The 27709-nt window shown below is 40.7% G+C and overlaps 1 protein-coding gene and 2 pseudogenes across 4 annotated transcripts in view; all 3 read left to right on the top strand.

Moving 5' to 3' along the window:
• Positions 1-291: 291 nt before the first annotated feature.
• EPB41L5 (erythrocyte membrane protein band 4.1 like 5) overlaps positions 292-27709 on the top strand; it is a 156822-nt gene continuing 129404 nt past the window's right edge. For 3 of the 4 annotated variants that reach the window (XM_065931382.1, XM_065931380.1, XM_065931384.1), the window contains exons 1-2: positions 292-437; positions 6219-6405. In XM_065931382.1, the coding sequence (XP_065787454.1) occupies positions 6226-6405 (180 nt within the window). In that variant the 5' untranslated portion in view covers positions 292-437; positions 6219-6225. Of the gene's footprint in view, positions 438-4380; positions 4530-6218; positions 6406-27709 lie in introns of those variants that run through there. The other variant, XM_065931381.1, reaches the window with a different exon arrangement.
• On the top strand, positions 14730-15595 carry LOC136163386 (kidney mitochondrial carrier protein 1 pseudogene; annotated as a pseudogene).
• Positions 19298-20085, top strand: LOC136163385 (zinc finger CCHC-type and RNA-binding motif-containing protein 1 pseudogene; annotated as a pseudogene).

Genomic DNA, 27709 nt, shown 5'->3' with positions numbered 1-27709 from the left:
TGAATTAATTTGCTGAAGGGCTGATAGCATGTCCTAGCGGTACCTGACGCCGGACTCCGTCTGCAGGGTAAGCCGCCTCTGTGACAGGACTAACGTGGGGGCGCCGCGGGCGCGCACCCTCAGGGGACCCGGCTTTGGCAGCGCCCCTTTAAACCTGCGGTCAGCTCTCGAGCCAGGTCGGCATCGCCGCTTTAACCCGAGCATCGCCCCGCCCCGCCATTTCCGGGGCGGTGTCATTGCCCATTTAAGAGTGGCGTGCCCCGCCTCTAGGGCGGAGCTTAGAGGCTTTAAGGGAGGGGCGGCTGCGGCTGGGGTCCGCCGGGATTAGTGCGGTGGGCGCGCCTCTGGCCGCCATTTCTCAGCGTTTCCCCGGAGCGGCCCCCTCACCGCCTCGCGCGGCCCTCTCCCCTCCAGTGGCCTCGAGTGGTCGCCGCCAGGTAAGCGCGCCACCCGCCTGGCTCCTCGCGCCCTCCTCGCCGGCACCGGGGCTGCGGCCTCGCCGGGGACCCTCAGGCGGCCCGGTGCTTCGAGGTCGGCAGCCGAACATGTCCCGCCAGGGGCGGGCGGGCGGTGGCCGAGGGGCCGGCGCGGAGGGAGGGAGGGAGGGAGGCCGGACGAGCGTCCACCTGCGGGCGGACGTGGTCGCTCCGGGACGTACCGAGGACTGGTAGCGAGCGCGCTGGGCTGACGCGCACTGGAGGCAGACGGGCAGGTGTTCGGGGTGGGGGTAGGGGTATGGGGGCTCCGGGAACCGCTCTCCCTTGCGCTCCGCGGCCGGGCCCAATGCATGGCTCCTGGGGTCGGCTTCAGTAGCACGACCGTTTATGGTTCTGTCTGACCAGCAATAGCCGAGTATTTTATACCTTTTGGCTATGTTTTAATATCGTGTGTTTTTCAGAGTTAGGGAAAAGTTTCCTTTCATTCCATTTCTGTCCTCTAACAGATTGCTGAATCTGACACAGGGGATTGTTTGTACATAAGCTAGTTTGCAGGTTTTCTTCTTTAGGTAAAGTTCACTGGAAACCATATGTGTGATTAACTGTTGAATTACTCCCTTGCAGATGATTTCTGTGTTGGGATGACTAGGATGAAGGGTGTTAATATCCTGATGGTGTTCGCTGTAGGTTGGCTTATAGCTTTGTCAGAAAGCAAGTACTGGAGACAGGGTTTAGAAAGACCCAGGGTGTTCTTGCTGCGAGTAATAGTTCCTTGGGGTGGGGGTAGCAATTGTTTATCAAAGGTTGCGTCCACCAGTCACAGGAGAGTGTATACATGTCACGACAAACTTTTGAATTTTAGGTATGTATTTAAAAAAAGTTAATTTAGGTGGTAAATGGATGACTTCGGTTTGCAGTTTTCCACTTAAACTCTTCTAGTTCATAGCTGAAAAGTCAGGCGTAATAGATTCAATACTATTTAAAAAAAAAATGTGTGTATACACACACACACACACACATATACACCTACCAACCAAAAATTCCATTGTGCCATTTCAGACACGCTCCTATTGAGTGCCTGATACGCATATTGCAGTGCCCGCTGGGTCAGCGTGGGGAACGAGTCAGACTGGGTCTCTGCCCTTGCGTCTTGGTGGGGGAACAAGTTGGTATCTTAAGGGTTGCAAAGAGCACCCTGGTGGTACTAAAAGGAGACCCTGATTTAGAAAGCAGGGATTGATTTTCTGAGGAAAAGACATTTCAGCCAGAAATCTGAAGATGGCCATGTGAGGTGGGAGGCGGGGGTTAGGGTGGGGTTGGGTAGCGATGGAAGTTGAAGGGGAAGGGGCATTCCAGAAAGCTGGAGCAGCTGAGGCGGAAAAAGGGCCCCCAGTTGAAAGACGCCTGGGCTGAGTGGGAGAGTTACTAGAGCCGAGCGAGCTGAGGGGAGTGGGCGCCGGAAGGGTCGGGGCGGAGGAGGAGCTGGAGCCGGGAGCGAGGCAGTTAAAGATTGTTAACAGCAATCTGATTGGTGGTTGCCTAAATCCACTGCTGCGGCTTGGTGACGGGTGCTGGGAGTGGGGGCGGGGTGGGAAAAGCGTGACGGGGGGTGGGGGTGGGAAGGGAATGTTGCAAGGCTTTTAAAAATGAACAATAAATTTAAAAAATAAACTCCTAACATATTCATATATTCTTGTTATAGAAAAGTTAAGTACCTCCACAGGACCCTTTCTAGAGATAGCCTCATTTAAGTTTGTGTGTCCTAAATGCCTTTGTGTGTGTGTATATATAAAGTATAAAGTGTCTGTGTCAGCTGTATTTTATAAAAACAGCTGTGTTGTGTGCCATTGGATGAACCATTATTTAACTACTTGCGTGTTGATAGAGGCATTTAACGTTTTCTTAATTATGCCTTGAAAATTTTTGTTTCTATGGCTTGGAGCACATATGGGACATTTCTTTTTAGGATATCCTACCAGAAATAGAATTGCTGTGAAAGAGTGTGTGTGAACGTCAGTGTTTTTCACAGATCCTTTTCAATACTGGGTATCTAGAGTCTTTTAAAAGACAGTATCTTTTCTTAATTTGGATTTCTTTGGTTACTACTGAGGTTGAACATCTTTGTAATGAGTATTTCTTTATTGCATGTCTTATTTTAGAGCTTGTTTCTTCATATCGTGTCCATTTTTTCTCTTCTGGGTTGTTTATCTTAACTATGTGTGATAGTTCTTTATTAAACTGCATGTTAATCCTTCAAAAATATTTTTTGCCGAAAACAATTTAAAAGCCCATCACCCTAATATAATGTTTGTTTTCTCCTAGTACTTCTTTTACTTGTTTAGCCCATCTGAAATTTGTTTTCATATAAGTGTTTTCATATTTTTTTTATTAAAAAACTTGTTTGTGGCATTGAGTTTCATAGTTCAAAATACATAGTTATTAAATAAGAAAGAAGTTGTATTTTTCCTTAGCAAGTTAACTCTACTTATATAATGGATTTTATTTTTAAGATGTAGGATGAGGTGAAAGAAAACTTGTTTTATAATTCATTTACTTCCTAAGAACCACAAAGTTGTAGTGCATTTTGAGCATTTTTCCCTTAAAAAAGCTTTTTTATTATGAAAAATTCAACATATACAGAAGTAGTCAGAAGAATATTATTAGTCTCTGTGTACCCATCAGCTTCAACAGTTGGTGGCCAGTAATCTGGTCAGTTTGTCTCATCTCTTCCCACTTAACTCTCTTCTTGTATTATTTTGATGAGTCTGAGAAATCATATCATTTCTTCTATAAATGTTTCAATATGTATTTTTAAAAGATTATTCTTAAAAAACGTATTTTTAATGCCACTATTTTATCCAAAAGAAAATTGGCAGTACTTCTTTGATTATCATAAACAATCCAATTGGTGTTCAGATGTGTATGTGTATAATTTGTGTCCTTAGAAAGTTCAGATGACAACTGTCATGGTTTTGCGAGTTTATCTAATTACATAGGAGTATTCATACTTGTAAAATGAGGTTGTAATTCTCAATTTATAGCTACTGAATTATTTTTTAAATGCTACTTAATATTTCAGCTTTTATTTTTATCGTGTTTACAAATGCATTTAGTTTAAAACATCAGCTGGTTATGCAAGACTTCTTGTAAGTTTTATATATATAATAGTAAATGTATGATTGACAAAATATTTTAGTTTGAGATAATTTTAGACTTAGGTCAAAATTACAGTAGTACAGAGTTCCCATGTATATTTCACCTAGCTTCCCTCATTGATAACATCTGATAACTTAAGGAGAATCTAAAATAGGTCCACATTTTGTGATTATCTCTGAATCTGTAGTTTCCTTTGTATCTCTCTTTTTCATCCGCTTGCCGTTTATTTCTTGAATATGCCAAATTAAGTTTTAAAAAACAAATTCATCATGTATGTTCTATGATTGCATTTTTACTCAGCATCTTTTTAGCTGTGGTCTTTGATAATTTCTTTCTTATTTCTATAATGTGAGTTTTGCATGAAAGACCAAGATTTGGAGTCAGAAAATCAGAGTTTGAGCCCCTGTCTTCACTATTTACTAAATAATGGACTTGGTCAGTGGGTTTAATTTCTGTGACTTTTAGGTTGCGTATCAAAATAAGACAATATTTTTAGGGAGTTTTTCTGAGTACCAATGGAGATTGTTTACTTCAATCTCCAAAGTAAACATTTGTTGCATTTGATGATGAAATGTGCTAAGTGGCTAAGTATTCAAAGTAGGAATTGTATCCTTCAGGAGCTTACAGTAAAGGAGACAGGCGTGTAAATGAATAATTAAAATCTGATTAGTGAGACAAAAATATTTTCATGGTTCAGTGAAAGTCTTATGGGAACGACTAACTCTTTAGATGTCAGAGAATGTTGCTCAGGGGAGATACAGGTAGAATTTTAAAAGGAACAAGTAGGGATCTTCTGACGTAAGGGGGTTAGAAGCCTTAGGGTGACAAGTACAGCCTTTTGTAGACAGCTGAAATAAGACTGGCCAGCAAGGTCCAAAGGGAGCATTGTCCACGGGAAAAGAAGCCTGAGGAGGAGACTGGGCCCAGATGTTACGTGTGAGTGCTTTGTAAACTGAAACACTATCTGAAATTTTAGCTATTTCTTTAAGGTATAAACAGATGAATGTACAAGTGAATTATGCCGGAAGGTGGCTCAGCTGGTAAAGAATCCACCTGCAATGCAGGAGACCTGGGTTCGATCCCTGGGTTGGAAAGATCCCCTGGAGAAGGGAACGGCTACCCACCCCAGCATTCTGGGCCTATAGAATTTCATGGGGTCCATGGGATGGCAGAGTCGGACACGACTGAACGACTTTCACTTACATCCTTACTTGTAATGTGTGTACAGTAATCTTTATGGATACTTATGTTTTCATATAATAGCATTTGTTTATTTTTAAATTAGCTTTTATTTTTATCAAGTTTATCTAGTGGTAAGAGTCATTTGATATTAAGTCTTCTTCCACAAAAGAGCATTCTCCTGAATTTTTCTTCCTCCTCAAGGCAACCACTTTCATATTTTAAATAATAAGCTCATTGTTGCTTCTTGATTTTTAGTTTCCTGTAGTTTCATGAACTACCTATTGAATTCCTACCAGGCAAGATGAGGAATTAGCTCTCAGTTCACCCTGACCTGTATTAGCCACCTCCTCTGAGTTATCGTTACTTTATACTTAGGGTTCAGTCAGTCAGTCAATTCAGTCGCTCAGTCGTGTCCGCCTCTTTGCCACCCCATGAATTGCAGCATGCCAGGCCTCCCTGTCCATCACCAACTCTTGGGAGTTTACTCAAACTCGTGCCCATCGAGTCGGTGATGCCATCCAGCCATCTCACCCTCTGTCGTCCCCTTCTCCTCCTGCCCCCAATCCCTCCCAGCTTACTTATGGTTAGATCAGTATTAATGTTAATACATTATGACTTAATTATTAGCTGAGTCATAAAGTGCACTGTGATTTTTTTTCCCTCTCTGCACAAGTTGTTTTCTCTGTAATTAATAATTTATTTCTTGGCTTAGTTACATGTACTTATTTTTCTCAAACTCTTCTTAGTTTTGGAAGTTAAACTTTAGCAAGGTAGTTTTTAGTGATGTTTTCATTTTATATGTGCTGTATTTAACCTCTTAATTATTTCAATTAATAATTGGGAAAAAATTATTTCGATTAACTTTAATGTTCTTAATGGAGATAAGGAAAGAAGTAACATTAATTTGACATTGTAAACAATTGTTTCTATTGTGTAGCAGCTTAAAGTCTGTAAATAATAGTAGAATATGTGATAAAAACATTCATTTGAATTACATTTGTATTTTAGCTAAAATAGGTGATTATTTTTGTGTTAGTACTGTAAATGGTCAGAGAAGGAATGAAACTTGTGAGGATGGTTATCATCAAAGGGTACCTTAGCATATGGCGTTGTATCCTAGTGTTTGTAGAGGTGTATGACTGTTGTAGACATAATTTATTGATCCAAAAGACCTGCTGAATTTAATAAATGTTTACCCCTTTCTTGGCAGATTAGCTTCTTACAACATAGTCCAGAAAGCTTAAAATTGCTCTGAGCTCAATGCCGTGAGGTCTATTTTATGTTAAGTTCTTTAAAGTAGCCAGTTTTAATTTTTTCAAATTTACTTGACCAGGTGTTTTTTTAAATAACATCTCTAATGTCCAGAGAACTTTACTAAACTACACCATTTGTCTGAGAGCTTATTATGGGAGACCACTGACCCCTTTTCTCTTGGTTCCGCAGTGACACGATGCTGAGCTTCTTCCGCAGGACGCTCGGGCGCCGCTCGATGCGCAAGCAGGCCGAGAAGGACCGGCTCCGTGAGGCCCAGCGCGCGGCCACGCACATCCCTGCGGCCGGGGACGCGCGGGCCGTGATCACCTGCCGGGTGTCCCTTCTGGATGGGACCGACGTCAGTGTGGACTTGCCGGTACGAAGGGCGGGCTGACCTGTGTGTTCGTCCTGAGGTCACTTGCTTCTTCTGAGCTGGTACCTTCCTGGGGGACGAGTTCTTACCCGCTGGTGCCGATCAGGCGCCGAGGCGCACAGGTGCCTGTGTCAGGTGGCCTGAGTACCTGTGGGGACAGCAGATGCTTCGCTGGAATTAGTGGCAGCTCACTGGAGCCTTCAGATGTCAGGGCAGCTGCTGACCGAGTCCTCTGTGTGTGTTTGTGCGTTCTTTGGGATGGCATTATGCAGTGTGCCTTCTGGGGAGCTCTCACAATCCTGGTTGAGCAGTTACTAAAGCAGTGAGACTCTTAGGGAAGAATAATGATACTTACAGGGATCCCGTAAGACTCAAGTTCTGTGAACTTTTTGTAATTTTCAAAACAGTTTCCTTTCCTCAATACAAGCACTTTCTCCACCCTTGGGTGTGCTTGTGGAAAGTTTAAAGGACTGAAGTGAGGAAAAGGACTCTGTTGATATCCCTCAACTCGACTGCCCATCTCTTTCTTCCCAAAGTAGTTTGCAGGGGGGTTTTTCCATACACTGTACTCTTTATTTCAAGATTGGATGTTGTAATTATATTCAGATTTGGGTGTTTTTGTTTTTTTTTGCAGTTATGAGTAATCATAATTCAATGTGAAACAATCCAGTGTGTTTGAAAGGACTTCACTTATTCCTAGCAGGTCTTTTTCTGAGGGATAAGAGGCAGCTCTATGGTTTGGGGGGAAGTAGAGTTTCTTTCTGAGCTATTTGCTAATACCAAATCTCTTTCTCATGCCTTTGTCCTGTATAAAAAACTTGACATAACTAAACTGTAAAATGTGTGATTTGAGGTGTCGTTGAATGTTCTCGTATCTTCCTCTCCATAGATTCTTTTCGGTACACACACCTTCACCCAGAATGCAGTTTTTAAAAAACCCTTTGGGCGAGGTGATGGCTTGGATGCTGCTGTAATATATAGTCCAGTAAGTTCTGGAAGACCTTCAGCTCACAGAGTGAGAGGTTAAGGAATCGGATGACTTGCTTTAACGAATATTCTGATTAATTGAATAATTTAGAATGTACTAGTATATATCTTTTACGTTTTAAAAATAATGGCATATGATAAAATTACTCTTAAGACACAGGATATCCTGAAATGTTTTGAAGTCATGTTTATGAGTATTTATTATATTTATACATTGCTCCGTCGCTCAGTCATGTCCTGACTTCACAGCCCCGTGGACTGTAGTTCACCAGGCTTCTCTTGTCTGGACTTTTCCAGGCAAGAATACTGGAGTGGATTGCCATTTACTACTCCAGGGGTTCTTTCTGACCCAGGGATTGAACCCACATCTTTTATGTCTCCTGCATTGGCAGTATTGTCCAGTATCCCAATATGTGATTCTTTGTGAGGATAGTTTGCATATTCGTTTTGACAGGTATCCTAAGAGTTTTGTGTACTAGTCCATTAACATATTCTTAGGTATGTGGCAAAAAACTTGAGATTTCTATATAAGAGTGGAAAGAAGTCTCTTATTACTTAATATTTGAAGTCTCAAGTTTGCTGATGGAGGAGAAGATACTAGGAAAGTAGAATTTGGAAAGGAGTTTTTTAAAAAGGCAGCGTATTGTGGAGGAGAAAACAGCACTGGGTTTTAAATGGCTAGTGACTCGTATGGAATGGTTTCCTTTGCTTGTGCTCAGTAAGGGCCTCTGATGCTTGATTAAGGCCCAAAATGTTAGCCAGCCTCTCTCATGCAGACAATTGTGGTGAAAGAGCCAAGAGTTTTAGATTTGACTCTTTGTGGAAGTAGAATAGTTGCCTTTTCAGCTCTGCAGTGCAGGTGAAACCCTAGAGTTAGTAAACTCTAGATGCTTGTGTGGATATAAAGTGGGCATATCCCCCCTCCCCCTCGCCCCAGTTAAACTGCCTTACTGAAGCAAAAGGCTAGAGGAATAGTGATTTCTGGGAAGAAAAGTCTTTCTCTTTTTCTAATTTAGCTTTTCAACCATTAGAGTTAATTTTGGAAATTGAATGAAGCACATATGTATCTCCCATTGGGGTTAGCATCAGTATTGATCGTGTCTATCAACATGGAACTCAGATGATTGCCCAGGCAATCTGTAAGGGATTACCTGTAATTAAGTAGAGAAATCTAGGTCTATACACTTCAAATTAATATATACTAGTAGTAATGGTCATTTTCTTCAGTTCTCTTTTCCCTTCAAAATTGGAGGAGGGATTTAAATATCTTCTACTTTTTTTTTTTTGAAGGAACTAATGCCTCTTAGTAAATGATAAAGGCATCAGGTAGAAATTCCTAATTATCTCTGATTTTTAAACTTTCTCTTTGGAAATGCCACAGTATGTCCTTTGACTTATGAGCTTAGAATTGGTTAGTAAACAGCTTGTCTTATAAAACTCTGCTTTTCCTGAGTTTTAATTTAATAGGAAATATTTGATTAACGATTACATAATTTTTATATATCTGCTGGTATAGATGCTGAAGTCTTTGAATTATGTAGACCATTATATCTTAAAATAAATGAAAAACACCCCGTGTTCACTAATTGTAAGACAACATTATTAAGATGGCAATACCCTCAAAACTTTACAGATTCAATATAATCTCCAACAGAATATCAGCTGATTTATTTGTGGAGATAGACAAACTGATTTTAAAATTCATGTGCAATTGCACTGGACTGGAATAGCCAAAACCGTATTGAAAAAGAACAAAATAGTAGGACTTATATATCCCAATTTCAAGACTTACTATAAAGCAGTAGTAATCTAGATGGTGTGCTTTGCTGGTACAAGGACCAATGGAATACAATAGAGAACCCAGAAATAAACCCAGACATCTATGGTCAATTGAATTTTGATAGGCTGCCAGAGCCATTCAATGCAGGGAAAAAGAAAAGTCTTTTCAGTAGCCTTTTGTCTGTGAGTAACACACAGAAAAGAATGAAGATGGACCCTTAACTCCTACATACACAAAAATTAACTCAAAATGGATCAAAGTCCTAAACATAAGACTGTAAAAGTCTTAGGGGAAAATATAGGAATAAATCTTCATGACCTTGGATTTCATACTAGTTTCTTGGATATTGACACCAAAAATATGAACAATAAAAGAGTAAATAAATCAAACTTTATCAGAATTATTACCTTTGTGCCTTAAAGGACACCATCAAGAAGTGAAAAAACTGTCACATAATGAGAGGAAGTATTTGAAAATTATTTATCTAATAAGTAGCTGGAATATGTGGAGAATTGTTAGAAACCAATAATAAAAAGAGAACCCAATTTAAAAATGGCCAAAGGATCTGAGTAGACCTTCCTCCAAATAGGATATGCAAATGACTAACAAGCACATGGAATGCTTGACAACATTAGTTGTCAGAGAAGTGCGAATAAAAACCATACTATTTCATACCAACTAGGAATGCTAGAATGAAAATGTCAGATAATATCAAGTGTTGGTGAGGAAGTGGAGAAATCTGAACTCTCTTACATGTTTCAACAGGAATGTTAAAGTGGCCCAGCTGCTCTGAAAAACAATCTGGCATTTCCTCAAATCATTAAATGTAGTTACCATGTGATTCAGCAATTTCATTTCTAGGCATCTTCCCAAGAGACTTGAAAACACGTTTACACAAAAACTTGTACACAAATATCCATGGCAGCATTATTCCAGATAACCAACAGGTAGAAACAACCCAGCTATCTGTCAGCAGGCCAGTGGACTAACAAAATATGTCACATCTGCAAACAGAATACTGCTGGACCACAAAGGAAATAGGACTGATAGCTTCTACATGGTACGTGCTACATAGGTGAACTTCCAAAACACTATGCTGGGTGAAAGAAGCCAGTGACAAAAGATCACACATTATGTGATTCCATTCATGTGAAAGTCCAGAATAGAGAAATCCAAAAGGGGGAAAAGGTACATTAGAGGTTTCCTAGGGTAGAAGGGTGAGAGAATGGTGAAAAGGGTAGCTAGGCCCATAGCTAAAGGTTATGAGGTTTCTTTTTGAGGTGATGAAGATTTTCTAAAATCAGTTTGAATATGTCTTTGAGTTGTATACTTAAAAAAATATTTGTTAGACTATGCCAGGTCTTAATACAGCATGTGGGATCTAGTTCCCTGACCAGGTATTGAACCTGGGTCTCCTGCATTGGCAGCATAGCATCTTAGCCACTGGACCACCAGGGAAGTCCTGAATTGTATAGTTTTAATGGGTAAATGATGTTGTTGTTCAGCTGCTAAGTCATGTCCTGCTTTTTGTGACCCCATGGATTGCAGCACTCCAGGCTTCCCTGTCCTTCACTATCTCCCAGAGTTTGCTGTAACTCATTCCATTGAGTCAGTGATGCCATCGACACATCTCATCCTCTGTTGCCCCCTTCTCCGCCTTCCCTCAATCTTTACCAGCATCAGGATCTTTTCCAGTGAGTTGACTCTTCACATTAGGTGGCCAGAGTATTGGAACTTCAGTTTCAGCATCAGTCCTTCCCATGAATATATTCAGTGTTGATTTCCTTTAGGGTTGACTGGTTTGATCACCTTGTTGTCCAGGGGACTCTCAAGAATCTTCTCCAGCACCATAGTTTGAAAGCATCAATTCTGCAGCACGCCGCCTTTTTTATGATCTAGCTCTCATATCCGTACATGCCTACTTGGAAAAACCCATAGCTTTGACTATAAAGGACCTTTGTTAGCAAAGTAATGTCTCTGCTTTTTAATACACTGTCTAGGTTTATCATAGCTTTTCTTCTAAGGAGCAAGAGTCTTTGAATTTCATGGCTCTGGTCACCATCCTCAGTGGTTTTGGAGCCCAAGAAAATAAAGTCTCATTGCTTCCACTTTTTCCTCTCCTGTTTGCCATGAAGTGATGGAACCAGATGCCAGGATCTTAGTTTTTTGGATGTTGAGTTTTAAGCCAACTTTTTCACTCTTCCTCTTTCACATTCATCAAGAGGCTCTTTAATTCCTATTCACTTTATGCCATCATCATCTGCATATCTAAGGTTCTTGATATTTCTCCCAGCAATCTTGCTTCCAGCTTGTGATTTATCCACCTCAGCATTTTGCATGATGCATTCTGCGTGTAAGTTAAATAAGTGAGTTGACAGTATACAGCCTTGTTGTAAATGATGTGGTATGTGATTTATATCTCAAAGCTGTTTAAGGAAAAGAATGCATAGATTTTTTTTGTATACTTATGTTTTATTCCACTTAAGGTTTTTCAGTAGTTAAGGAACATGATAAAGATGATACATAGCTTTTATTTAGAAGTGATATGGTTGATTTATTACAGGGAAGAGAAGCAAGACTGTACAGTAATATAAAGTGAAAGTGAAAAGTGTTAGTCAGTCATGTCTGACTCTTTGCAACCCCATAGCCTGCCAGACTCCTCTGTCCATGGAATTCTCCAGGCAAGAATACTAGAGTGGATAGCCATTCCCTTCTCCAGGGGATCTTCCAGACCCAGGGATTGAACCCGGGTCTCCTGCATTGCAGGCAGATTCTTTACTGTCTGAGCCACCAGGGAAGCCCCTTACAGTAATAAAGACATAAGATAATGGGGCTGCAGACTAATCGTGGCTGTGAGTTTGCAGCGGAGGAAATGTGTATATAGGAGGAGGAGAATGAAGATTAGAAATGAACAAAGTATAATTCGAACTCTGGTTAGAGGTAGTGTTGATTGTGTGGAAGATTGTGAAATGGTAGTCAGGCTGTCCTGGAAATGAGGGGTGAAGTGGGGAAAAGAGCTTCAGTGCGATGTGTTTAGAAGCCATAGTCTAGAAGGCTTAAAGGAATTATTGGGGACTGTCTTATTTTTTGGCTGTTTTAGAGTCCTTTGTACCTATTGGGTATTTAATAAATAGATATTGTTTAAGTTGTGTGAGGAAATGCATGAAGGAAAAATGGGGGGTTGGAGAATGGGGAAAAACGAGATTTGGCAGCAAAAGGAAGACAGGGAAATAACACAGTACAAGGAAGACAGCACAGCAGGTAGAGAATGGCTGCCTGGGGAGGTCTGAGTTTGCTTATATGGATTCATATACACAGGTGGAGGTGATAGGAGTGTTCTGGGAGACTGACGGGAGGATGCTATCTTGGTGCTCTTAGTCTTCATCAAAAAGAGATGTGAAGGAAGCACTGGGTCTGAATGAGGTGATGACCTAGATTAATTTGTTAGGAGAGAAAAGGATGTGAGTAATGAGCACTGGTCTAGTTTTAACAAGAAAATTGTAGTTTGCCAGAGCTGTGTGGATCTTGTTTTCACTCTTTGTTTTCTTTTTGGTTCATATTCAGTAGCTGCAAGGTGAGAGAGTATGTGAAAATGAACAGGATGTTGACCCTGGGATCGCAGATTTCACATCCATATTCTACATAGTATGGACACTACTGGACCTTCTTAACTCTTTGCCCAGGCTGTAGACCACTTTGCAACTGTGTGCCTTTGCCCAGGTTTGTACTAACTAGAATTACAGAGAAGCGCAGGAAGGAGGATTTAGTGTTGGCTTTTTGGACAGTAACACAGTTGTACTGATTCTTGAAATCAGAGTTCATTGGAGACCTAGAGTACATTCTAAGTAGAAAGAACTGCATTTTGCTAACGCTCAGGTAAGACTTATGGGGAAATTATAAACAGGTAAAAATGCTAAAGTGATAGGAGAGAAGGCTGTAAGAGTAAGCAAGAAACAGTTGTTTTCTAGTTGCTAAATCTTGTCCAGCTCTTTTGGACCCCAGGGACTGTAGCCTGCCAGGCTCCTCTGTCCATGGGTTTCCTTCTCCAGGGGGAGCTTCATGATCCAGGGGTCAAACCCGTGTCTCCTGCATTAACAGGCAGATTCTTAACCACTGAGCCACCTGGGTAGCTCAGGGAACAGATAGGAAAAATTATTTTATGCCCTGGAATTTGCACCTTAATCTGTAGAGAAAGAGGAATAATTAAAGGGCTTTAAAGATGAGAGTGACGTTCTGCTTTGCAGTTTTAGGAAGAATTACATTGGCAGCTTCTGCCTCTTGATCTTCTGACTCTTGCCTGTCTTGAGTATCTCTGTTCTCAGCCCCACCACAGACTGTCAAGATTCCGTATCTTTCTTCATGTTGTTTCTGCCTAAGGTGGCAGAGTTGTGTTAACCCTTTCCTTTACTACTTTTAGGCAGATTTAACTCACCCGTATTTCCTTGGCATTTTGTTTATACTGCAAGAATAGCACACATATTTGTTGTGTTTAAACTAGTAGTGAATGGTTTTATTCTTACTAAGAACCTTGTGATTGCTCGAGGATGAGAAATACAAGCATATTCAGCTATTTGTCTCTAGCGTCTAGTACATAATAGATGTCCGTTCAGTAATTGTTAAATAGAGTTGAATGATACACTATGTCAAAAATGTTAATTTTCTGTAAACTAGTAAGTGCATAATGAAGTGAAAAATCATCTAAGAAAGTAAGGGACGAGAAAGAAACAAAAACACTAATTCAAAAAGATACATGCACTGCTGTGTTCATAGCAGCAATATTTACAGTAATAGCCAGGACATGGATGCAACCTAAATGTCCACTGACAGAGGGATGTATAAAGAAGATGTGGTACAAATATACAGTGGAGTATTACTCAGCCATAAAAAGGATGAAATTTTGCCATTTGCAACAACACAAATAGACTTGGAGTATCTTATGCTAAGTGACATAAATCAGACAGAGAAAATCAAATACTATATGATATCACTTATATGTGGAATCTAAAAAATAAAACAAACTAGTGAATACAACAAAAAAGAAGCACACTCACAGACGTATGGAACAAACTGGTGGTTACCAGTGGGGAGAGGAGAGATGGGTGGGGCAGGCTGGGGAGGGAACTGTGAGGTACACATTACTCTGTATAAAATGAATTGGGAGGTATTGTATAGCACAGGCATACAATCAATAGTTTACAGTAGGTGTATATAACCTTTAAAGATTGTGAATCACTGTATTGTACTTCTGTAACATATAATATTGTACATCAACTATACTTCAATAAAAAAATTTTTTTAAAGACACTATGTTAAAAAGATATAATGGGATAGATCCAATTGTTTTAGGAACTGTTTCCAGGGTTGATGTAACAGATTGATATTTTTAAAAATTATGACTGAGTCAGGTGTTCATCTACCCAGGATATTATCAAGATCACATTTTCTGTCCAACTGCTGCTAAGCCTGGGCAGGAGAAGGTGCAGGGCTGCCCCTGCCTAGAAAAATCCTGTTGGAGGCTTTGCTTCTGTGAACCAAAGAAGGGACAGCAATGAGCTTGTCGGCCCTGAACTGGAAGCCCTTCGTGTACAGAGGCCTGACCTCCACCCTAGCTGAGTTCAGTAAGTTTCCAGTTGATTTAACCAAGACACGGCTCCCGATTCAAGACCAGAAGAATGATGCAGACTTTAAAGAAATCAAGTATTGAGCAATGTTGAATGTGTTAGTGAGGATAGGCAGAGAGGAAGGCCTGAAGGCACTGTATTTGAGGAGTACCCTCCGATGTTACACCAGGCTTCCTGTGGCACCATCAAGATAGGCACCTACCAGAGCTTGAAGCAGTTATTTGTCAAGTGCCCAGGAGATGAAACCCTTCTTATAAATGTGGTCTGTGGAATTCTCTCTGGAGTCATATCTTCAACCATTTCCATTCCAGCTAATGTATTGAAAATTCAGATGGCAGCACAAAACAACACCCTTCAAGGAGGAATAATAGGCGACTTCATTAACATATACTAGCAAGAAGGAACCAGAGGACTGTGGAAGGGCATGTCCCTTATTGCTCAGAGGGCCACCGATGTTGGCTGCATGGAGCTGTGGGTTTACAACCTCACTGAGAAGCATCTGATTTTCTCGTGCCTGATGGGAGACATTGTGTAATTCATCTCCTCTCAAGCTTCAGCTCTGGGTTGGCAGGGGCCCTGGCCTCAAACCCTGCCAGTGTGGTGAGAACACATACAATGAATTGGAGTCCTTCAGGATGGCAGACACCCTGGTTTCACAGGCACTCTGCATTGCTTGTTATAGACATGGAAGAATGAGGGGTTTTTTGCTTTGTGCAAAGGGTTTTGGCCAAGTTGATTGAGACTTGGTCCTTGGAATATTATTTTCTTTGTGACATACAAGCAGTTGAAGGAATTGAATTTGTGACAAGACTGCATGAGACATCCTTCTGAAAATGCTCACTTCTGAAATAGCAATGCTTCCAGTCTTTCCCACTGCTTGGCCTGCCACAGATGCTTAGGTGTCAGCAACAAGTGAGGACTGTGTTAGTGTGAATTGCTATATCTTGGCCTTGGGTGCTCTGCACCAAGCATTTAATGGCATAAACTATAACATCCAGGCACTATTCTTACTATCCAAGTATCCTTCCACATCAAATATAACATGAAATGAACGTTTCTTGCTAAGGAAAACTTGCATGAATGTCAGGAACTGTGGGTCATTTCCTTTGCAGAGAGTAACTCCTGCATCTCAGATCGTAGCCGAGACCCCCAGATGTTCTAAAGAAGCTCATCCAAACCATGGAATAGAGCCTGTGAGAAAGTGTCGTTGTTCTGAACTTCTGGGGGGGCTTTGGCTTGATGTCTGCTGAGGAAGTTCACACATAGAGACCTGGTGTGCCTCGGGCACAGACAGTGCAGGCTGTGGGTCTCTGGGGGACTTTGGCTTGGTGTGTGGGGAGGAAGCTCACACATAGAGACCTGGTGTGCCTCGGGCACAGACAGTGCAGCTGTGGGCCCCTGGGGGCTCTGGCTTGGTGTGTGGGGAGGAAGCTCACACGTAGAGACCTGGTGTGCCTCGGGCACAGACAGTGCAGGCCGTGGGTCCCTGGGGGGCTTTGGCTTGGTGTGTGGGGAGGAAGCTCACACATGGAGACCTGGTGTGCCTCGGGCACAGACAGTGCAGGCTGTGGGTCTCTGGGGGACTTTGGCTTGGTGTGTGCTGAGGAAGCTCACACATGGAGACCTGGTGTGCCTCGGGCACAGACAGTGCAGGCTGTGCGCCCCTGGGGGGCTTTGGCTTGGTGTCTGCTGAGGAAGCTCACACATGGAGACCTGGTGTGCCTCGGGCACAGACAGTGCAGGCCGTGGGTCCCTGGGGGGCTTTGGCTTGGTGTCTGCTGAGGAAGCTCACACATGGAGACCTGGTGTGCCTCGGGCACAGACAGTGCAGGCCGTGGGTCCCTGGGGGGCTTTGGCTTGGTGTCTGCTGAGGAAGCTCACACATGGAGACCTGGTGTGCCTCGGGCACAGACAGTGCAGGCCGTGGGTCCCTGGGGGGCTTTGGCTTGGTGTCTGCTGAGGAAGCTCACACATGGAGACCTGGTGTGCCTCAGGCACAGACAGGGCAGGCCGTGGGCCCTTGGGGGCTCTGGCTTGGTGTGTGGGGAGGAAGCTCACACATGGAGACCTGGTGTGCCTCGGGCACAGACAGTGCAGGCTGTGGGTCCCTGGGGCGTTGCAGTGCTTTGCAGTTTCTTAGTTTGGTAGGGTCTTTCACTTAATTATAGGAAGTGATTTTAAACCTTTACCACTTGAGGTTTGTGAGGAATTGTTGCAAAGTGTTAATTTCTAAACTCAGGATGGTATAATATGCTAGCTTGGAAGGTGGGCAAAGTCTGTGTTGGTGGGAGATGTTTTTGAGCAAGTTGGGTCCTCAAGTAATGTTCCTAATTTTAGATTTTAGCAAGTTTCTGTTTCCCAGTCTAAGATGAGGGTGATAACCTCTACTGATACTGAGAATAAAGTGAAGAAAACAGTAGTTGCTACTACTTGACTTGTAGGATCACTCTGTTTACATCATGCTTTCATATAGCCATAATCCAAAAATAAGTGGTCTGGTATATTGAAGAGAATTATTTTATCAAGAGCTGCTTCTGGGTGAGGCTCTTTGATAAACGCCATGTGAAAGAAAGAGGCTACGGTTAGATTATGTTTTCCTTAATAGCAAAAGGTTGCAAGTAAGTCAAAGAGTTGACTTTTTTAGATTTCCCAGGTTTCACTTTAGTTCTGGTCCTGTTTATTAAAGTATTTCTTGTCTTGGACTTCCTAATCGGTTTTAATGGAAAATGATTGCTTGAAATTTCAAAAGTGATTTTTCATGTACCTAGAATTTGAGAAGAGGTATGTAGTGTCTTCCTTCTTGTTTTTTCTGAAGACAGGATGTCATTCTCCTTTGCTGTGTTCATCTTATTCTTTTTAAAATAGTGACTTTGAGCTCTCCATGACCTTTACACTGCAAGAAGACATCCCCAGGAAAGGAAATATTTAATATTTACTTGGGTACCTTTGTTTCTACCCTTTGAGAGTAACTTGAATACATACTCGCTGGGACTCTAGGACAGACACGCCTGCAGTAAATGCAGGTCCCCAGTCGATCCAGGCCCTGGGCTGCTTCCTCCCTGGAAGTGACATAGAAGCCACACAGGTTTTTCTTGGCGATTGGACAATTTTCCTCCCAATCACCGTCACCTTGTCTTCTTTGTTAATGCTGATTTTGAAAACAAGATTTTTGTGAAGCAGAATTTTAGTTCCAAAAGTAAGATATAAGGCACGAAAGGAGGTTGGAGGAGCATGTGGGTGTTGCTTGCTTCAAGACTCGGTGGAAGTCCAGTTCTCCCTGACCAGCTCCAAATGTGATGCTGAAGAGCTGAGCCCTTTCAGGCCTCATCCCTTGTAATGAATCATATCTTTACAGAGGAATTTTGTTTTCTTCTTACCAGCACAGTTCCACTGAGGTGGTAAGGGTTTTCTATTAGAAAGGCTTTCACTTTTGCATTCCTTGAGTTTAAAGGATGACTATTTTATGAGTTTTTTTATGAGCCACTCTTTTTTTTCTTTTAATGTAGAAGACATTTTAAGTGTACATATAATCCCTAGGACAGAAGAAGCAAGTTAATTTTGAAGACCATGTAAAGATTGAATACCATTCAATATTCATTGTATCAGTTTGTTCAAACATGTACATATTCATGTGTGTATGTATTTGCTCAGTTGTGTCTGACTCTTTGCGACCCCAGGGATTGCAGCCTGCCAGGTTCCTCTGTCCATGTTCACACCAGAATGAAAAGAAAGCCAAGCCTCATTGTAAAAGCACATTTTTAAGATAAAAATATAGTATTTCTTCAGTGCAGATTTATTAAATACCTTATGGAACAGTCTTGTTTTGGTTTTTTTTTCTTTTTTTGCTGCTTCCTGAAAATGTAATGCAGTTGTTGAAATTTCTAACCCAAGAAAGAACTTGAAGAACTGGGAGACTCGGTCCCCTTCTTTCCAGGGCTGTGACTACAAGTCCCCGCCTCCCCCCATTCCCTTGGGCAAATGTGGCAAGGGGAATTTTACCTTTTATAATCAAAATGAAGAAAGTGGATTTTTTTGTTTGTTTGTGGATTTGTTTAATCATTAATTAAAGATATAAAAAAGTTTCTGTTCTCAGTATTTGTTCATGTGTTGGAAATAGTGTATGTTATAAAAACTATAAAAGTTTTTATATAACTATATAAGTTTTAAACTATATAAAAACTATAAAAGTTTTCATAAGCCTTTATATTTCAAGATCTTCATTTAAACATAGTTGGAATGTGTGGCATAAACCTTGTATCATTATTTAATAAACTGGAATAATATTTAAAAGAAGACCACATTTCTAACTCATCAGTGATACATTTTTTCCTGAGTTAGAATCAGAACTAGAACTTCTAGAACTAACATGCAAAAAATATGTCCTTTTCCCGGGACCCGTGATGCTGAGGTAGCTGCAAGGAGTGACAAACGGTCGGTGTTGAGCCCCAAGTGAGCTGAGGGCTCATGCTCTTCTGGCCCTGTCCCCGGGCCCACCCCACTTGAAGAAATGAGTGGTGGATTGGCCCCAAGTAAAAGCACAGTGTATGTATACAATCTGCCCTTTTCCCTGACCAACAGTGACTTATATCGGATATTTTCCAAGTATGGCAAAGTTGTAAAGGTTACTGTAATGAAAGATGAAGATACCAGGAGGAGTAAAGGGGTTGCATTTATTTTATTTTTGGATAAACACTCTGCACAAAACTGTACCAGGGCAATAAACAACAAACAGTTGTTTTGGTAGAGTGATAAAAGCAAGCATTGCTATCGACAATGGAAGAGCAGCTGAGTTCATCTGAAGATGAAACTACTTTGATAAATCTAAGTGTTATGAATGTGGGGAAAGTGGACACTTAAGTTATGCCTGTCCTAAAAATATGCCTGGAGAACGTGAACCTCCAAAGAATAAAGAGAGAAAGAAAAAAAAGAAAATTCCTGAGCCAGAAGAAGAAATTGAAGAAGTAGAAGAAAGTGAAGATGAAGGGGAAGATCCTGCTCTTGACAGCCTCAGTCAGGCTAAAGGTTTCTAGCAAGCCAAAATTGAAGAAGTACAAAAAGAAACGGAAACCCAGTACAGGAGGTCCTTCAACATCAGGTGATTCAAGACGCCCAAGGATAAAGAAAAGTACATACTTCAGTGATGAGGAGCAACTTAGTGATTAAAAATATATATATTACATAAATATCATTAAAATTTTTTTTAAGTCTTGGAGTACCAAGTTCCCTTGGGATTAAAAATTACTTTTAGAATTTGAACATAAGAACACTTAGTACCAAATACTTTTTTACTTTAGATAGTTGATAGGAAATGGTAATTTTATAGTATCATGTTTATATTGCATCAAGATTTGCTAATAATCATTAATCTTTAAAATAGTTCATTTGAATAAAAAAGAAAATGTAATACTATCATAACAACGCTATCCCAAGAAGAAAGTGAAAGTTGCTCAGTTGTGTCCGACTCTTTGTGACCCCATGGACTATACAGCTCATGGAATTCTCCAGGCCAGATATAATGGAGTGGGTAGCTTTTCCCTTCTCCAAGGGATCTTCCCAACCCAGGGATCAAACCCAGGCCTCCCACATTGCAGGCGTATTCTTTACCAGCTGAGCCAGAAAGGTAGATAGTAAAAAGATTTGAGAAGTTCATTATAAAAGTTTATTCATGATTGATTTATATAAGAACTTTTTAAATAAATTTCATCTTTAAAACAAAAACTTCATAAATCTGTGGAAAGTTTGGAGTGATTTATTGTTATTCATGTTCATAAAGTTTTCTCAAGAGACCTTTATTAAAAAAAAAAAAAAAAGATGTCCTTTTCATTATAGGGGACTGGAATGCAAAAGTAGGAAATCAGGAGATACCTGGAGTAACAGGCAGATTTGGTCATGGAATACAAACGAAGCAGGGCAAAGGCTAATAGAGCTTTGCCAAGAGAACGCAGTGGTCATAGCAAACACCCTCTTCTAACAGCACAAGAGAAGACTCTACACGTGGACATCACCAGATGGTCAACACTGAAATCAGACTGATTATATTCTTTGCAACCAAAGATGGAGAAGCTCTATACAGTCAGCAAAAACAAGACTAGGGGATGATTGTGGCTCAGATCATGAACTTCCTATTGCCAAATTCAGACTTAAATTGAAGAAAGTAGGGAAAACCACTAGACCATTCAGGTATGACCTAAATCAAATCCCTTATGATTACACAGTGGAAGTGGCAAATAGATTCAAGGGATTAGATCTGACAGAGTGCCTGATGAAGTATGGACAGAAGTTACTGACATTGTACAGGAGGCAGGGATCAAGACCATCCCCAAGAAGAAGAAATGCAAAAAGGCAAAATGGTTGCTGAGGAGGCCTTACAAATAGCTGTGAAAAGAAGAGAAGCCAAAGGCAAAGAAGAAAAGGAAAGATATAACCAAATGAATGTAGGGTTCAAAGAATATCAAAGAGAGATAAGAAAGCCTTCCTCAGTGATCAGTGCTAAGAAATAGAGGAAAACAGAATGGGAAGGACTAGAGATCTCTTCAAGAAAATTAGAGATACCAAGGGCACAATAAAGGACACAAACAGTATGGACCTAACAGAAGCAGAAGATATTAAGAAGAGGTGGCAAGAATACACAGAAGAACTATACAAAAAAGTTCTTCATGACCCAGATAACCATGATGGAGTGATCTCTCACCTAGAGCCAAACATCCTGGAATGCAAAGTCAAGTGGGCCTTAGGAAGCAACAATACAAAGCTAGTGGAGGTGATGGAATTCCAGTTGAGCTATTTCAAATCCTGAAAGATGATGGTGTTTAAGTGCGGCACTCAATATGCCAGCAAATTTGGAAAACTCAGCAGTGGCCACAGGACTGGAAAAGGTCAGTTTTCATTTCAGTCCCAAAGAAAGGCAATGCCAGAGAATGTTCAAACTGCCACACAGTTGCTGTCATCTCACATGCTAACAGAGTAATGCTCAAAATTCTCCAAGCCAGGCTTCAATAGTATGTGAACTGTGAACTTCCAGATGTTCAAGCTAGATTTAGAAAAGGCAGAGGAACCTGGGATCAAATTGCCAACATCCTAAAATATGCAGATGACACCACACTTATGGCAGAAATCAAAGAACTAAAGAGCTTCTTGATGAAAGTGAAAGAGGAGAGTGAAAAAGTTGGCTTAAAATTCAACATTCAGAAAACTAAGATCATGGCATCTAGTCCCATCACTTCATGGCAAATAGATGGGGAGACAATGGAAACAGTGACAGACTTTATTTTGGGGGGCTCGAAGATGACTGCAAATGGTAACTGCAGCCATGAAATTAAAAAAGACACTTGCTCCTTGGAATAAAAGCTATGACCAACCTAGATAGCATATTAAAAAGCAGAGACATTACTTTGCCAGCAAAGGTCCGTTTAATCAGAGCTATGGTTTTTCCAGTAGTCATGTATGGCTGTGAGAGTTGGACTATAAAGAGAGCTGAGCACAGGAGAATTGATGCTTTTGAACTGTGGTGTTGGAGAAGACTCTTGAGAGTCCCCTGGACTGCAAGGAGATCCAACCAATCCATCCTAAAGGAGATCAGTCCTGAATATTCATTGGAAGGACTGAAGTTGAAGCTGAAACTCCAATACTTTGGCCACATGATGCAAACAGCTGACTCATGAGAAAAAAGGCCCTGATGCTGGGAAAGATTGAAGGCGGGAAGACCGGACGACAGAGGATGAGATGGTTGTGTGGTGTCACCGACTCAGTGGACATGAGTTTGAGTAAACTCTGGGAGTTGGTTGATGGACAGGGAGGCCTGGTGTGCTGCAGTCCATGGGGTTGCAAAGAGTCAGACATGACTGAGCAGCTGAACTGAACTGAAGGTATGCAGTTGATACCACTTTAATGGCAGAAAGTGAAGAGGAACTAAAGAGCCTCTTGATGAAGGTGAAAGAGGAGAGTGAAAAAGCAAGCTTAAAATTCAGCATTCAAAAAATGAAGGTCATGGCATCTGGTCCTATCACTTCATGGCAAATAGAAGGGGAAAAAGTGAAAACAGTGCTAGCCTTTATTTTATTGGGCTCAAGAATTACTATGGACAGTGACTGTAGCCACGAAATTAAAAGACACTCGCTCCTTGGAAGGAAAGCTGTCACAAACCTAGACAGCATATTAAAAAGCAGAAACATCATTTTGCCCGTGAAGTGATAGAGCTGTAGTTTTTCCAGTAGTCACACACAGATGTGACAGTTGGACCATTAAGAAAGCTGAGTACTGAAAAATTGATGGTTTTGAACTGTGGTGGTGGATAAGACTCTTGAGAGTCCCTTGGACAGCAAGGAGATCAAACCAAACAATCTTAAAGGAAATCAGTCCTGAATATTCATTGGAAGGACTGATGCTGAAACTTCAGTAGTTTGGCCACCTGATCCAAAGAGCTGACTCATTGGAAAAGACTCTGGTGCTGGGAAAGATTGAGGGCAGGAGGAGAAGGGGGCAACAGAGGATGTGATGGTTAGATGGCATCACTGACTCAATGGACATGATTTTGAGCAAACTCTGGGAGATGGTGAAGGAAAGGAAAGCCTAGCGTGCTGCAGTCCATGAGGCCTCAAAGAGTGGGACATGACTTAGGGAATGAACAACAACATCAAAAATAAAAGCTTGTTTACTTTAAAGGACACTCACTATCAATTGAGTAAAAAGACAACTCAGAATGGGAGAAAATATTTGCAGATTGTGTATCTGATAAGAGATGAATATAGAGAATACAAAAAGAACTCCTACAACTCAGCAACAAAAAAGCAAGTCAGATCAAAAATGGGAAAAAGACTGGAATAAATATTTCTCCAAAGAAGATATGCAGATGTCCAGTAAGCACATGAAGCATGCTTAACATGACTAGGCATTAGGGAAATGTAAATCAAAATCACAACAGAGAGACTTTTCTGGTGGTCTAGTGGTTAAGAATCTGGATGCCAATGCAGGGGACAGAGGTTCGACCCCTGGTCCAGAAAGACCCCACATGCCACGGGACAGCTAAGCCTCTGCCCCACAAATACTGAGCCAGTGCCCTGAGCCCATGTGTGCACCCTGGAGCTCATGCTCCACAACAAGAGAAGCCCACACAGCACAGCTAGAGAGCAACCCCCACCTGCTGCAACTAGGGAAAGTCTGAGCACAGGAACAAGACCCAGCACAGTCTGCTTCCCCCCCACCAAAAAAAATTCACATGAGCTGCCCTTTTACACCCGTTGTGTTGGCTATTACCCACACAGAAAAAGAAAGTAGAGAAAATAATAAATATTACATTAACAAATTGAAAGATAAAAACCATATGGTTATCAATAGATGCAGAGAAAGCCTTTGACAAAATTCAGCATACATTTATGATTAAGAACCCTCCAAAAGCAGGTATAGAAGGAACATACCTCAACATATATAGCCATATATGATAAACCCAGAGCAAACATTATCCTCAATGGTGAAAAATTGAAAGCATTTCCCCTAAAATCAGGAACAAGACAAGGGTGCCCACTCTCACCACTACTATTCAACATAGTTTTGGAAGTTTTAGCCACAGCAATCAGAGAAGAAAAAGAAATAAAAGGAATCCAGATTGAAAAAGAAGTAAAACTCTCACTGTTTGCAGATGACATGATCCTCTACATAGAAAACCCTAAAGATTCCACCAGAAAATTACTAGAGCTAATCAATGACTATAGTAAAGTTGCAGAATATAAAATTAACACACAGAAATCCCTTGCATTCCTATACACTAACAATGAGAAAACAGATAAATTAAGGAAACAATCCCATTCACCATTGCAACAAAAAGAATAAAATACTTAGGAATATATCTACTTAAAGAAACAGAAGACTTATATATAGAAAACTATAAAACACTGATAAAAGAAATCAAAGATGACAAAATAGATGGAGAAATATACCGTGTTCATGGGTTGGAAGAATCAATATAGTGAAAATGAGTATACTACCCAAAGCAATCTGTAGATTCAGTGCAATCCCTATCAAGCTACCAGTGGTATTTTTCAGAGAACTAGAACAAATAATTTCACAATTTGTATGGAAATACAAAAAGCAATCTTGAGAAAGAAGAATGGAACTGGAGGAATCAACCAGCCTGACTGCAGGCTATAGTACAAAGCTACAGTCATCAAGACAGTATGGTACTGGCAGAAAGACAGAAATATAGATCAATGGAACAAAATAGAAAGCCCAGAGGTAAATCCACGCACATGTGGACACTTTATTTTTTTTTTTTTGGACACCTTATTTTTGACAAAGGAGGCAAGGATATACAATGGAGAAAAGACAATCTCTTTAACAAGTGGTGCTGGAAAAACTGGTCAACCACTTGTAAAAGAATGAAACTAGAACACTTTCTGACACCATACACAAAAATAAACTCAAAATGGATTAAAAATTCAAAGGTAAGACCAGAAACTATAAAACTCCTAGAGGAAAACATAGGCAAAACACTCTCTGACATAAATAATAGCAGGATCCTCTGTGACCCACCTCCCAGAGTAATGGAAATAAATGCAAAAATAAACAGATGGGACGTAATTAAAAGTTTTTGCACAATGAAGGAAACTATAAGCAAGGTGAAAAGACAGCCTTCAGAATGGGAGAACATAATAGCAAATGAAGCAACTGACAAAGAGTTAATCTCAACAATACACAAGCAACTCCTGCAGCTCAATTCCAGAAAAATAAATGACCCAATCAAAAAATGGGCCAAAGAACTAAACAGACATTTCTCCAAAGAAGACATACAGATGGCTAACAAACACATGAAAAGATGCTCAACATCACTCAGTATTAGAGAAATGCAAATCAAAACCACAGTGAGGTACCATTTCATGCTAGTGAGAATGGCTGCTATCAGAAACTCTACAAACAATAAATGCTGGAGAAAGTGCGGAGAAAAAGGAACCCTCTTAGACTGTTGGTGGGAATGCAAACTAGTACAGCCACTATGGAGAACAGTGTGGAGATTCCTTAAAAAGCGAAATAGAACTGCCATATGACCCAGCAATCCCGCTGCTGGGCATACACACCGAGGAAACCAGATCTGAAAGAGACACGTGCACCCCAGTGTTCATCGCAGCACTGTTTACAATAGCCAGGACATGGAAGCAACCTAGATGCCCATCAGCAGATGAATGGATAAGAAAGCTGTGGTACATATACACAATGGAATATTACTCAGCTATTAAAAAGAATACGTTTGAATCAGTTCTAATGAGGTGGATGAAACTGGTGCCTATTATACAGAGCAAAGTAAGTCAGAAAGAAAAACACTAATACAGTATATTAACGCATATATATAGAATTTAGAAAGATGGTAACGATGACCCTGTATGTGAGATAGCAAAAGAGACACAGATTTAAAGAACAGACTTTTGGACTCTGTGGGAGAAGGTGAGGGTAGGAGGATTTGAGAGAATAGCATTGAAACGTGTATATTTTCATATGTGAAACAGATCGCTGGTCCAGGTTTGATGCATGAGACAGGGTGCTCAGGGCTGGTGCACTGGGATGACCCTGAGGGATGGGATGGGGAGGGAGGTGGGAGGGGGGTTCAGCATGGGGAACACATGTGCACCCATGGCGGATTCATGTGAATGTATGGCAAAAACCACCACAATATTGTAAAGTAATTAGCCTCCAACTAAATAAATAAAAATAAAAAATAAATAATAATAATAGAAAAGAACAAGTATTGGTGAGGATGTAGAGAAATTAGAATGCTGTGCATTGCTGGTGGAAACGTAAAATGGTGCAGATACTATAGAAAACTGTTTGGCGGTTCCTCAAGAACTTTTAACTGGGGATCCTCATGGTCCAGTGGTTCAAATTCCCATTTCTGCAGCAGAGGGCACAGCCTTGATCCCTGGTAGGGGAAGATCCTGCACATGCTGGCTGGTGAGGGAAAAAAGTAACAAAGGCAAGGTTGAATTGACATCACACTTTTCAACAGCAGCATAGACAGTGGGAAGACAATAGAGTTATATATTTTGACTAATAGAATATTGACAGAAAATAGCTTTGAACCTAGAATTTTATATCCAGCCAACTGTCATTCAAGTATAAAACTTGATTAAAATATTCTCAAACATAGAAAGTTACATATTAATATAAAGTACCACATGGGGAACATTTCTTGAGGAAAAACTCAAACGAGTAGAGAAATCTAGCATATGCTGGTGTGTGTAATGTCCCTGTGTAAGACATGTAAAGAGTGATAGAATACCAAAGTAAAGATTGGTAAAAAAAAAAAAAAAAAAATTAGCCACAACCAAAGAAAAGAAATAGAGGAGTTATATCCATGAAATCAGATGAGGGTTGGGTGGAGTCAAGATCAGAGCATGGTGTTCTATCTTGATGAAGGGATGGCAGTTTATCAGATAGAAAGGAGATGTCACAATAGAAAGTGCAGCAAAAGCAGTGGACAAATTGTAAGTCATCAAGTCATCAATTAAAAAGCAGAAACTGATGATTCAATAAAAAGCCAACTACATTTTTTTTTAATAGGAAATAGTCTTAAATAATTTAAAGCTATATAAGAGAGAGACATGGATAGGACATATATAAAAATTGAGGATATGTGGGTTATATTTGTGGGCAGTTACCATATTAGAGGTTACAGCTGAAAAATTGTGGACTGATCTGGTCCACAGTGGACCAGTGGTTAAGACTCCATGCTTCCGGTGTAGGGGGCACAGGTTCCATCCCTGGTTGGGGAACGATGAGCCCACATGCCGCATGGCACAGCCAAAAATAAAAAACTTCACCGATTGATTTAAAAATAGCAATATATACCTTCTGTAGGTTAACAAAAGTAACATTTTTATGAAGAGCCTTACTGAACAACATACGAATTTAGTGAGAAGAGTTTTTGCAAATTTCT

This window comes from Muntiacus reevesi, chromosome 3 (genome assembly GCF_963930625.1).
Source record: "Muntiacus reevesi chromosome 3, mMunRee1.1, whole genome shotgun sequence".
NCBI classification, from domain to species: Eukaryota; Metazoa; Chordata; class Mammalia; order Artiodactyla; family Cervidae; genus Muntiacus; species Muntiacus reevesi.
Note: the sequence above shows the minus strand (reverse complement) of the source record. Positions and strands in the feature narration are given on the sequence as shown.